Source organism: Pelophylax lessonae (genome assembly GCF_965119305.1).
Source record: "Pelophylax lessonae genome assembly, chromosome: 10".
In the NCBI taxonomy this organism is placed as follows: Eukaryota; Metazoa; Chordata; class Amphibia; order Anura; family Ranidae; genus Pelophylax; species Pelophylax lessonae.
Window position 1 is genome coordinate 6,912,132 of NC_138777.1, and position 14,124 is coordinate 6,926,255.

The 14,124-nt window shown below is 43.0% G+C and overlaps 1 protein-coding gene across 1 annotated transcript in view; it reads left to right on the forward strand.

The window, feature by feature from the left end:
- Window positions 1–831: 831 nt before the first annotated feature.
- Window positions 832–14,124, forward strand: part of LOC309565491 (natural cytotoxicity triggering receptor 3 ligand 1-like) — a gene marked incomplete at its 3' end in the record, with an annotated part of 76,151 nt that continues 62,858 nt past the window's right edge. The window contains exon 1 of the mRNA XM_082270461.1: window positions 832–944. Coding sequence (XP_082126587.1) covers window positions 875–944 — 70 coding nt within the window. The 5' untranslated portion in view covers window positions 832–874. The remainder of the gene's footprint in view (window positions 945–14,124) is intronic.

Below are 14,124 nucleotides of genomic sequence, written 5' to 3' on the forward strand. Positions count from 1 at the left end.
TGACACTGGACCAAACCATTTAGTTGGTACTGCACTCGTACGGTTAATGAGAGCAGTTATTTCTGAATTCTCATCAGGTTTTTACGGTTTTCCTTACTTTCTCTTTTTTTTTATGATTTTAGATAATCTCTTTCTCTCTAATTGCAAGTATTATTGCTCTTGAGATCTTGATATATGATATGTAACAATACAGGTATTTGTGATATGCCTTTATCTCACTCAAAGCAATATATCTCAGGGATCTTATGTTGCTTTCCTAAGGCTACATTCACACCTGAGCGCAGTGTTTTTGCGCGTTTTTACCGCGATTTTTACTGCGATTTACAGGCGTTTTTTGTGCAGGCGTTTTTAGATTGAATAGAAACCAATGGAAAATGCCTGTAATCTGCCCAAAAAGAAGCTCATGCACTTTTTTGAGCGTTGGGCGTTTTGCTTAGAGCGTCAAAACCCTCAGATGTGAACAGGGGCCATTGGAATGAATAGGATTTGTCTTGTTGGGCGTTTTGAGAGCTGATCCTAGAGCAGAAAAACGCCCCAAAAACGCCCCAAAACGCCTAGATGTGAAATGTAAGTCAATGTATAGATTTATTTGCCTTACATGTATTCTTGCTCCATGTTATGTTCATAAATTTGTATGTATTATTATGATTTTTCAATAAATGTTTTTAAACAAAAAAAGAAAACAAGGCATAATAAGTCAGAATCCTTTTCTTATCTGCTTTTCTAAGCCTTTTACAATGTACAGACAATATAATGCCACCATGTGATTGGAATTGGTGTCTTCTAAAAGGTAAAAGTGAAACTAAATTCAGACACTGTTGGTTACTTCATACAGTTGAGACGTTTCTCACAGTTCTCTTGGAGTGGATACGGCATGGATGGAGCAATGAGGACCGGGCTGAAAATTCTGCATGTAATCTGCTTTCTTCTCCTCCTAGGATCAGGTCAGTGTCACTTTTCTGTGTTTAATGTCATTGTACCTGAGAATACATTACAGAGATGAACAACACAGATTCTCTGGCAATGCTACTATTACGATATATTATAATTTTTATTATGAATTATATTATTATTATTATTAATATTAATAATTACTATTACATTACAGTGCTGTACAGCAGAGGTTCTCAGACAGTGCTACTATGTGCAAAACAAAACCAAAGAAATTCCCAGCTCAACTTACCGACCAGTCTGCGACCAACCAAATAATCCTGTTTAACAGTATACGTTAAAAACAGGGGTTTATACTTTTTTTTTTTTTTTGGTTGTATGGTCCTATCTCAAATCCTTAATAAAAATTTATAAGTGAAAAAAAAAAAAAAATCAGGGGTTTAGTCTGCACACATTTGCAAATACAGAGCCTCGCCAAGGCATCCCAGTATTTTCTGTAGTCCTAACTCTTTAATTTTAGGGAACCTCCACAGTCTTAACTCCCTAATTTTGGGATCCTCCACAGTGGAAGCACAAGCAATCTTCTGACAGCCCCCCACTCTGTGTCCAGCAATCCAAATGTAAAGAGTTATGTCAGCAAATGTCAAGGCAAAAAAAAAAAAAATAAATAATAGAGGATGTCAGCGCTGCTCTTGTAAATAAACTCCATATATATAATCTGTGCACAAATATATCAACTTATATACATATATACTGTGTTTAAGTGCTTGGTGCCAAAAAAGTGCCAAAAAATAATTAATATTCTGTGCAAAATGAAGCGTCCATGTAACAATCCATAAAGTGCTGCAGCTGTGCTTCAAAGAAGAACCAATGCGTGCTCCCCTTTGTGTCCCCACTCACCAGAGCATAGATGGGTATTGCAATATGGTTGAATAATGGTGGGAAAGCAAGTAAGCAGGGTGTTCGATCGCAAAGCCAGGAATTGAGAATGGCAACAAGGAAATATCGCTCTGCTTTGGAATCAACCCAGCTTTGCCGTTGATGTCCAATATGCACAAAACTATCACCGGGGAGCTTTGTTTATTGTGATTTGTTGTGGACATTGCGGCTATTTTAATAAATGGTCACGCACACCGTGTTGCAGCCCAAAGCTTAAGTTGAGATCTTGCATTGCAGCTGTTGTTGAATATAGAAAAGCAGAATAAAGTCTATCCATATGCATGTTGCTGGAGGAGAGTTCTTAAAGATACAGATCCTGATAAGGAGTTCCGTGGATGATTGCTTATACCCACGCGGGGGATCCATTATTCAACCATATTGCAATACCCATCTATACTCTGGTGAGTGGGGACACAAAGGGGAGCACGCAATGGTTCTTCTATGAAGCACAGCAGCAGCACTTTATGGATTGTTATGTAGACGCTTCATTTTGCACAGAATATTAATTATATTTTTTTGGCACCAAGCACTTTAGCACAATAAATATGTATATAAGTTGATATACAGTGGGTACGGAAAGTATTCAGACCCCCTTAAATTTTTCACTCTTTGTTATATTGCAGCCATTTGCTAAAATCATTTAAGTTCATTCTTCTTCCTCATGAATGTACACATAGCACCCCATACTGACAGAAAAACACAGAATTGTTGACATTGTTGCAGATTTATTAAAAAAGAAAAACTGAAATATCACATGGTCCTAAGTATTCAGACCCTTTGCGCAGTATTTAGTAGAAGCCCCCTTTTGATCTAATACAGCCAGGAGTCTTTTTGGGAAAGATGCAACAAGTCTTTCACACCTGGATTTGGGGATCCTCTGCCATTCCTCCTTGCAGATCCTCTCCAGTTCTGTCAGGTTGGATGGTAAACGTTGGTGGACAGCCATTTTTAGGTCTCTCCAGAGATGCTCAATTGGGTTTAAGTCAGGGCTCTGGCTGGGCCATTCAAGAACAGTCACGGAGTTGTTGTGAAGCCACTCCTTCGTTATTTTAGCTGTGTGCTTAGGGTCATTGTCTTGTTGGAAGGTAAACCTTCGGCCCAGTCTGAGGTCCAGAGCACTCTGGAGAAGGTTTTTGTCCAGGATATCCCTGTACTTGGCCGCATTCATCTTTCCCTCGATTGCAACCAGTCGCCCTGTCCCTGCAGCTGAAAAACACCCCCACAGCATGATGCTGCCACCACCATGCTTCACTGTTGGGACTGTATTGGACAGGTGATGAGCAGTGCCTGGTTTTCTCCACACATACCGCTTAGAATTAAGGCCAAAAAGTTCTATTTTGGTCTCATCAGACCAGAGAATCTTATTTCTCACCATCTTGGAGTCCTTCAGGTGTTTTTTAGCAATCTCCATTCGGGCTTTCATGGAGTGGCTTCCGTCGGGCCACTCTGCCATAAAGCCCTGACTGGTGGAGGGCTGCAGTGATGGTTGACTTTCTACAACTTTCTCCCATCTCCTGACTGCATCTCTGGAGCTCAGCCACAGTGATCTTTGGGTTCTTCTTTACCTCTCTCACCAAGGCTCTTCTCCCCCGATAGCTCAGTTTGGCCGGACGGCCAGCTCTAGGAAGGGTTCTGGTCGTCCCAAACGTCTTCCATTTGAGGATTATGGAGGCCACTGTGCTCTTAGGAACCTTAAGTGCAGCAGAAATATTTTTGTAACCTTGGCCAGATCTGTGCCTTGCCACAATTCTGTCTCTGAGCTCTTCAGGCAGTTCCTTTGACCTCATGATTCTCATTTGCTCTGACATGCATTGTGATCTGAAAGGTCTTATATAGACAGGTGTGTGGCTTTCCTAATCAAGTCCAATCAATATAATCAAACACAGCTGGACTCAAATGAAGGTGTAGAACCATCTCAAGGATGATCAGAAGAAATGGAAAGCACCTGAGTTAAATATATGAGTGTCACAGCAAAGGGTCTGAATACTTAGGACCATGTGATATTTCAGTTTTTCTTTTTTAATAAATCTGCAACAATGTCAACAATTCTGTGTTTTTCTGTCAGTATGGGGTGCTATGTGTACATTCATGAGGAAGAAGAATGAACTTAAATGATTTTAGCAAATGGCTGCAATATAACAAAGAGTGAAAAATTTAAGGGGGTGTGAATACTTTCCGTACCCACTGTGTATATATATTTGGAGTTTATTTATAGGAGCAGCCCTGACATCCTCTACTGTTTATCATTAAAAAGGCACACACCTTTATGCCAGCAGCAGCAGCGCACACTAGTAGTTTTATTACATCACTAATTATTTTATTTTAACTCGAGACGGGAGGAGATTAAAGCCCCGTACACACGATAAGAAAATCTGAAGGGAAAATTCATCCGACGACCGATCTGCCGATTTTCGGATTGTTAGTATGGTGCTTTCGACAGCCAACTCCGACTTTTCGGCTGACAAAATCCTGATGTGCAGGCTATAACATTTTTGTCATCCGTAATACAACGTCCGATTTTCGTCTCATTAGTACAGTTTTCGCCTGAAAAAAATCTTAAGAGCAAGACTAGGCATGCTCAGAGACGAGAGAACACATACAAAGCAATCCAACACATGACATCACTTCTGAAGCAGAATTCTGTCGTACGGGAAAATTGGTATGAAAATAACCTCTTCACTTTCCACATCAGACTAGCATGCCACAAAAAACAGACGACGGATCGTTCGATAATCTGATCGTGTGTACGGGGCTTTTGTTGCACTTTATAATTTACTCCATAGCGCGGGGACACTTATCTAGTGTTATAAAAAATAAAATTTAAAAATTAAAAAAAAAAAAACATCTTTTATATATTTCACAATATATTACATGCTCATGTCCCCCTTTTTATCCATTTGAACACGCTGCAAGTACAGAAAAAAACCTGTCGAAGTGCAAATACAGTGGAGTTCTGTCCATGATGATTTTTTTATTTTCACTAACTGTTTCATTTTCAGGACAAGATTTTTAGGGGGTCTACCCCTATTCTCAGTCACAGCAGTACTTATACACAAAGGTTTAGCAAAATGTTAAGAAAAGAATTACAAAGGCAACAATACCTGTAACAGGGCAATAAAAGTTAGAAGTAGAGATGTGGACTTTGGGATGGGAGGGGGACGGTTATAAAACTATTTGATGTTTATTTAGAAAGGCAAAGTCCACATTTATTGTGAATAATTATTGTCTATGAATTCTCATTTATTGTTGAAAGGTTTTTTTTCCTACATTAGTCTGGTTGTAAAACATAATGGCCCACAGGTGTGCAATAATCATCTTCTATATGTTCTTCTATGGCGTGTCTATGAATATTCCTTCTTTTTGTAATTTCTGTACTTTGTCACCAATGTAACATTCCAGGCAGCAAGAGAGTTCAATGCAGAACAGGGTGACAACACTGGAGCTAGATTTAAAGTGATTGTAAATAGAGTTGAGCGGACACCTGGATGTCCGTGTTCGGCGGGTTCGGCCGAACTTGAAAAAAAAGTCCGGGTCCGTGTCGCGGACTTTTTCCAAACTTTACCCGGACACCGAACCCCATTGAAGTCAATGGGGACCCGAACTTTCAGGCACTAACATGGCTCTAAAACACCAATGGAAAGGGCTAGAGTGCTGCAAATGGCAGCAAAACGTAGTTAAGAGCATGGCAAGTGCTCTTAAAAACAAATCCCCTTTAAATTTGTAGTTTTTAAATAGCAGATTAGAACAGCAATCTGTAGTAAAATATAGCTGAACGCTGCACACAACAGACTGATAAAAATAGATTTTTTTTCTCCCTCCTCCTCCTCCTCAGTGGGCTCAAGTGAGGGCAAAAAGATCGTTCACTGCACCACCCCCCACACAGCAAAATCGATGTAGACTGTCCCTGCCTAATCTCCAGCCTGTTCCTAAAATGCTCAAAAAGATCGTTCACTGCACCACCCCCCACACAGTAAAATCGATGTAGACTGTCCCTGCCTAATCTCTCCAGCCTGTAGCTAAAATGCTCAAATAACTTTCCCTGCCCACACTCTGACCTGTCCCTGCATTCTTTTCGGGCACAATTTTTCACTGTCTGTCCCTAATCAGCAGCAGCCAGCACGTATGATGTGTGCTCTCTCCCTACACTACAGCAGAATGATGGCCGCGCTGTGGCTCTCGAACTTATAATGACTTGGTCACATGCTTCAGATGGCCAATCACAGCTACTAATACATTAGTAGGCATGGCTGTGATGTCGCACACCAGTTAAACGCTTGTTGATTGGCTGTTGAAAGCCCGCCATTAAAAGCGCGCCATTACATACAAGACAGGAAATACAATTACCGAACACAGATTTTAAACCCGAACATACGGTAAAGTTTTCAGGTCCGTGTTCGGGTAACAAAAATCCAATTATCCGGTACGGACCCATATAATACAGTCCGTGTTCACTCAACACTAATTGTAAAAGTTCATTTTTTTTTTTCAAACATGTTATACTTACCTGCTCTGTGTATTCGTTTTGCACGGAGCAGCCCGGATCCTCCTCTTCTCAGGTCCTCCGCTGGTGCTCCTGGTGCCTATCCCTTGACCAGTGCCCCTAATAGCAAGCTGCTTGTTGTGAGGGCACTGGTGTGTGCTCGCTCCCGAGCCCTGCTCTATGCGTCCATAAAATACAGAGACACAGCTCAGCTCTGCCCTCCGGTCTCTCCTCATTGGCTCACTGGCTGTGATTGACAGAAGTGGGAGCCAATGACTCTTGCTGCTGTGTCCAGCCAATGAAAAGAGAGAGACCAGGGACAGCCGAGGCTCCTGTGCATATCGCTGTACCGAGAGGGGGCTCGGGTGAGTATAAGGGAGGAGCTGTGAGGGAAGCAGCAGAAGTTTTTTAAAAAAACCTTCAACCTTTACAACCTCTTTAAGCCCAACTCTGAGCTCAGCCCCCTGGCTTTTACTTTTATTGTAAAGTTTCATTTAAAAAATATAGTTTTTAACCATACATTTTTATTAGAAAATATGAAAAGAAACAAGGCATACAGTAATATAACTGTTAACAATAACATCATAGTCAGTATACAGTGGTAACAGTACATAGAAATGTGTATACAACTAAGGTAAGTTTGTCTCATATCCTGATGTTGTTGATCCTGAAAAAGAAAAAGATGCCAAAACGTCTTATCTTTGGTGATCTCTTCCTGGGCCTTGCAGCCTATAGGACCGAAGATGGCGAGACCTGGGAGCTATATCAGAGTAGGGAGGTGTCTGTCACCCAATGGGTTCAAACTGTGATCAGGCAGCTAGATACCTTGAGGAGATAAGTGCGCCACCACCCACCTCCTATTCCCAGTGATTGATTCACCACCTTATACGTTAAATCTTCTAAGTCAATGAGTTTGCTAGAACACAGTGCTGTATCATGGCCTAGGCCAACAAGGCCCAGGCCTAGGGCGGCACTTTGCAGGGGGGCAGCAAAAAAGCTGCACCCCGCATAAAAAAAAAAGCCTTCTCCCTTCTCCCGCATGAAAAGGGTTCCCGTCAGCTTGCACTACACTTTTAGTATAGTGCCAGTCTTATGGGGGGAATTGTACCAGAGGGCAGGGTCCAGGAGGCAAATAAGTCTGGCACCCACATAAATCACTCACACTGCTACCAGCCAGTATGATAATACCGGCGGGTGAGGACATTCGGACAGACTGCAGGCCGCCAACCACACTTAATACAACTGGCCCGACGGCCCCCAATGCCAATAAGTGTGGCACTGCAGTCTAATGCTCTGCCTACCCTCCTCTGCCTCCTCTGACAGAACGGGTCAGAAACAGGAAGGGGTGTGGCCTTTACATATTTAAATTAGGGGGTGCACAAGTTTAGTCAGGCCTAGGGCAGCACAAAATTTAAATACACCACTGCTAGAACATAGTCAGAGGTAAAAAAGGAGGGGGGGGGGGTGCTAGCACCAGAATGATAAAATTCCCTAGGGAACAAAAGCAGCTATGAGCATTTCTTGTTATGTCATTATCATAGTTTAACAGAAAGAAATGGTCAAAACACTGTCAATAGCAAAACACCTCCATCCCGGGTTTACACAAGAAAGCAGAAAAGGACGCCCAGTGGGACTTTGAATGAGGTGGATGCCAAAAATAAATAAAGAACGTAGGTATACCATGGCAAATTTATTAAGTACATGTAATACCTATGGAAATGCAAATAAACAACATACATCAATACACAGCATAAAAATATAAAATGGATGACATGCATAAACTCATAACTGGAGTGTAAACTTGACGCGTTTCGTGGGTCCTAAATGCCCACTCATCAGGAGTGAGAGAGATTATGCCTATACGGAAATAAAAAATTGGAATGAGTCTAATGTAGATATGCATGAAATTAGCCAGCAGGTGTGAGACTACAACATAAATATGTATACCCCAAGTGGGGGAATCGCACTTACATGCGGCTGGATAGAAAATGAAACATAATGCTCTAATTCGGGTGGAAGACACCCATTGCCCTTCTATGGTCTCACACTGTCTCAGCCATACCTATGTTGTGTATTGGCCTTACAAGTGATTTTTACCAATATAATACTCCTACAACTTCTATCCTTATGGTGGATGTGCTCCCCCTGGTGGTGGTTACCTGCCTTGGTCCGGGAGCTGCGATATACTATTAGGGAAGTGTTCCTTTGCTGTCCCCTCCCCTTTGGGGCGGGGCCACCTGTATATTGGCGCCATGTCTCCTGCCCACCACGTGACTGCACGCTTCGGCAGTGTTTTCACAACAGTGGCTGTGGCTACCAGCCATGCTGGTTACCCCTCTCAGGACAGACAGGTGCTGCACTGCGCTTGCCTGTCCCATGTACCACATACATGGCGCTCTGGGACTGGATCCACTTGCTCACTTTGGAGGCTACCAGGTTTGAATCACTCTTATCTTATCACTCACCTGTATTTACTTTGACCTAGTCTTTTTTCTTTCCTCTCATCTCCTTGTCACCTCCCATAATTGCTATCACTTTTCCACCCCTTACTTTGTAAGGTACTTTTTCCTTCACTCCTTTCAGCTCATTCATGGTTTGTGGGTCTTTTCTTGACCACTACTATCACCCTTTTTTTATTTTTTTCATCTCTTGGGCTTCACACTGCTGTATTTGGGACACCCAATATATTTGATTACAAATATACTATTTCTACATATTTATATCACCTGGTTGTCACTACTTTGGTGATACAGCCCATACTCTCTTTATTCATTGGCACAGATTGTGACAGCGCTTGTTGTTACCCATTCTCATATCACCCTCTCTATCCCTGTTTCTTTCACATCACTTTCTTCTCTACTTTTTGTTTTATGGTTTGCACATTTCAGCACTTTTTGGTGGGTCCACAGTCATCTCTTCCCTGCTCTTACCTTTGGCCCCTACTGGCATAGATCCATTCACACTACTACCGCATACAGATTTTTATGTACCTTTCCTGATATCATAATGCGATATCTTGATACATACATTTATATATTTTTCTAGTCAATGTTATAACATCAAGCAGGATGTGGTACCCATCACTCACGATTTCCCACCTGGCCCTCCATTCTGTTGCCGTGCATCCACGTCCCGTCAGCTCCTGGATCAGACTTGATTTTCCACCCTGGGGCAGTGCTCATCCACTATATGTTTCATTTTCTATCCAGCCGCATGTAAGTGCGATTCCCCCACTTGGGGTATACATATTTATGTTGTAGTCTCACACCTGCTGGCTAATTTCATGCATATCTACATTAGACTCATTCCAATTTTTTATTTCCGTATAGGCATAATCTCTCTCACTCCTGATGAGTGGGCATTTAGGACCCACGAAACGCGTCGAGTTTACACTCCAGTTATGAGTTTATGCATGTCATCCATTTTATATTTTTATGCTGCGTATTGATGTCTGTTGTTTATATGCATTTCCATAGGTATTACATGTACTTAATAAATTTGCCATGGTATACCTATGTTCTTTATTTATTTTTTGCATCCACCTCATTCAAAGTCCCACTGGGCGTCCTTTTCTGCTTTCTTATCATAGTTTAACCAACTTCAGAGGTTTGTGCTATCCATGTGTCCCATTTTTTGTGAAACGCGTTAGCTCTACGTTCCTTGTACTCTAGCATTTTTTCCATTTCATATTGTATATTGACTCTGTTTGTAATTTCGTTGAAATGCGGGGGTGATGGGGATCGCCAGTGGCTGGCAACTGCTATCCTAGTAGCGAATAAAATATGGGCGATCACCGTTCTATATTGTGGGGGAAACGTATCTATTCCAATGCTCAGGAGGGCTAATGCTGGACTCAAAGCACATTCCTTCTCTGTTATAGTTGAAATGAGAGAAAAAACTTCAGTCCAAAGCGTCTGAATCATCGGACAGCTCCAGAAAACATGAGCTAGATTCCCAATCTCCCGGCAATCTCTCCAGCAGAATAGGGAAATGTTTTTATCCATCGCATGCAATCTGGAAGGTGTCATGTAGTATCTATGCAGTATCTTTTGGGCATTATCCCAATGATCTACGCATGCCGAGGATTTGCTGTTGGCTTTGAATCATTAAAATAAATAAAATAACAAAACATGTTATACTTTCCTCCTCTGTGCAGTTGGTTTTGCACAGAGCAGCCCAAATCCTCCTCTTCTCAAGTCCCTCTTCAGTGATCATACCCCCCTCCCCTCCTTTGGAGTGCCCCCCACAGCAAGCAGCTTGGTATGGGGGCACCCGAGCCGAGTCACAGCTCCCTGTGTCCCAGTCCCGCACCCTCTTTCTTTTGATTGGCTGACTGACTTTGATTGACAGCAAGGGGAGCCAATCACACCGCGCTGCTGTCTCAACCAATCAGGAAGGGACTCCCAGGCAAATGAGAAGCTCCTGCAAAATCGCTGGATAAAGATGGGGCTCAGGTAAGTGTTAGGGGGGCTGAGGGGGGGCTGCTGCACACAGAAGATTTTTTATCTTAATACTGTACATAGACTGCACCTTCTGCCTTTACAACCTCTTTAACTATTTCCCTCCCCTAGAGGCCTCCTCAATGTATGTTTAGCATTTTTTTTTTTGTTTTATACTTACTTTTTTTTCAGATATCTTCTGGAATTTAGTAGAGGGGAAGGACAATGGAAGGCCTGTGTTCTTTGATATCAATCAGAAATATAATAGGCAGGACTGACACCACATGCTAAGGAATTCAGAGTTGTGTAGTCATGTCATAGAGGAAGGTAGGAACACACTATATTTCTGACACATCAACAGTCATTTCTTTGTCATACAATATGGATCACAGGGGCTTTGTCATTCTCATTGGTTTATGGGCAGCTACTCAGGTTATTGGACAATGGCAAATAATGCTGCTGCAGGAACCTCCCCTATACATCCCTTCCCGTCCCCAGCTAACATCAGTTTCTTGCTAGTGCCCTTAGATGATGAACCTCTTTTCTCTACTGAGAGAAATTTACCACCTTCTTTGGATTTTCTCTTTCTTTATATTATAATGACTCTTCTACCAATAGCATTCTCCTATCAAGATTCCTGCTGTACCATAGCCATTGCACCTCCTACTGCAGCTTTTTTGGAGGAAAAGTAAATTACCGTAAGTTTGATTTGATCTTGATTACAATTACACCCTAAAACATACTCTGCTACTCATCCTGTGTATGGGGATGAGCTGCACTGGTACTGGATGCACTTGTTTGAGCTGTACAGGCACTGGTACTGTCTGTGCTGGCAGTGGTACTGGATGCAAAGGCAGTGGTACTGAATGGCACTGGTAGCGGCTGTATAAGCACTGGTACTAACTGCATAAGCACTAGTTCTGGCTTACACTGGTACTGTCTGTGCTGGCAGTGGTACTGGATGTAAAGGCACTGGTACCGGATGGCACTGGTAATAGCTGTATAAGCACTGGTACTAACTGCATAAGCACTAGTTCTGGCTTACACTGGTACTGTCTGTGCTGGCAGTGGTACTGGATGCAAAGGCAGTGGTACTGGATGGCACTGGTAATAGCTGTATAAGCACTGGTACTAACTGTATAAGCACTGGTTCTGGCTGGCACTGGTACTGGCTGTGCTGGCAATGGTAATGGATGACACTGGTAGTGCTTGTGCTGGCACTGTTTGTCAGTATTACTGGATGTACAAGCACTGGTACTGGCTATACAGGAACTTTACTGGCTGGCACTTGCTGTGATGGCATTACTACTGGATGGCACTGATAATGGCTGTGCTGGCACTGGTATTGGATGTACAGGCACTGGTTCGGGCTGGCACTTGCTGTGATGGCATAACTACTGGATGGCACTGATACTGGGTGTGCTGGAACTGGTATTGGATGTACAGGCACTGGTTTTGTTTTTGAGGGCACCAGTAATGGATGTGCGGGCTCTGGTACTGAATGGCACTCATTTTGTTTATATAGGCACTGCCTTTGATTTGCACTAGTACTGGTACTGGATTCAGTCAGGGGTAAACTGCTCCCTTTCCACTCACAACCCTTTCCACTCACAACTATATGAAATGAAAAAGGACAGCCGGGTGCTAATCCCAGCCATTGTTTATATTTTGTGATTGGTCACAGCAATTACATGGTAGAGAGTCACTCTTTTTGGCTCTGTACCTTTTTTTTTGTGTTCTGCATTGTCCAAATTGACAGTGGTTGTGAGCATGCTAGGTACATCCACAGGGCACGGTGTTTAAAAATAGTGCACCACAGAGGCAGCATGGCTACCACGCTGCTGGACAGATGCATGGCTGAGTAGCTCCTCCAGACCACCGGGGAATACAACAATTAGAGGCGATCAACCAAACCAAAAATACCTCTAACTGCTTGCCAATGTTCCCCTGCACCCTCGGACATGACCCGGAATAAAAAGGACACCTCCACCACTAAAAAGCTGCCACAGTTCTTCCTCCCCATGGAGCGGCCGTGTGCAAAAGATGGCGCCAGCAGCGGGTCGCCGGCCTCATCCAGTGGCTCTTCCCGATGCACACAGAGCTCTACACCAGCAGGAGCCTCTAAAGCTGATCAGCCACGTTCACCAACACCTTCCACTCCATCTTCACAAAGAACTGCCAAGTATAGGCCGCGGCTATATGCTGGCTCTTCCCCCATAGAGATAAGCTACAGCTGCAACTCTGCAAACTCCACCAGATAGCTGGCTGACGTCTTTAGTTCCTTCCCTGCTACCAATAACCCTGTCTCTGAGTCCACCTTAAAGGACATGCTGGTGTCCCTGAGGGTCTCTTTACATGCAGACATGATGGAGTGTGTGACAAATTTCAGGGCTGAAGTACAGGAACTGGGAGGGAGAGTGGATCAGAGACCAAAATAGGTGAATTTGCATCCTCTCACTACACCCTAATAGATGCACACAATGACCAAGATGAGGAGCTGGAAAAACGTAAAACTAAAGTCACAGACATTGAAGACCGCTCACGGCGGAACAATGTGAAACTCAGAGCTGTCCCTGAGTCAGTCCAAAATGCTCAACTGAATCAATATGCATGTGACCTGATCCGCACTGTTCTGCCATCTATCCCAGCCTCTGAATCAGTAATTGACAGAATAAACCCCCTACCCAAACCCTCTTACCTTCCTGATAATATCCCCAGAGATGTCATAATGAGGGTACATTTCTACCACGTAAAGGATCAACTTATGTCCAACCTGAGCAATTCTCCGGCCTTCAAATATATGCGGATCTCTCCCAATACAGTATATGCTACCAAAAAGGAAATCACTCCTACCAATTACGAAAGCACTAAGCAATCACAATATCACTTACCAATGGGGCTACCCAATGAAGCTCACTATCACCCACAATGATACTACCTCTGTAATTACAATGATTAATGGGGGCCTTGCACTGCTTTGCTCATGGGGCATTCTTCCTGAACAGGAACCAGCACTCAGGACCCCCCCTACCAGGGTGGATATCCAAAAGGAATGGTAAACTTTCTCATAAGCACAAGGAAGAAAAAACACGCACTTTGATCGCCTCTAACCTTCAAGTTTAAAGCAAATATACTTCCCCGGTCAGAGGGAGCACATTTTCCTCGTAACTCCCCCTACAAGCAATGTGGAGTACTCCTGCAATCAGATTCCGGTCGGAATCGAATACCATTTTTACTAATTGTTTTTTCACCACATTTTTATGTTTTTGTTCTGCCTTTTTATACCTGGTCGGTTCCAGGTCTGATGTCAGAGATGAGCATCCAACTGAATCCCAACTGATGTATTGCTGCACAACTTCCTTGGAAACCAACGCT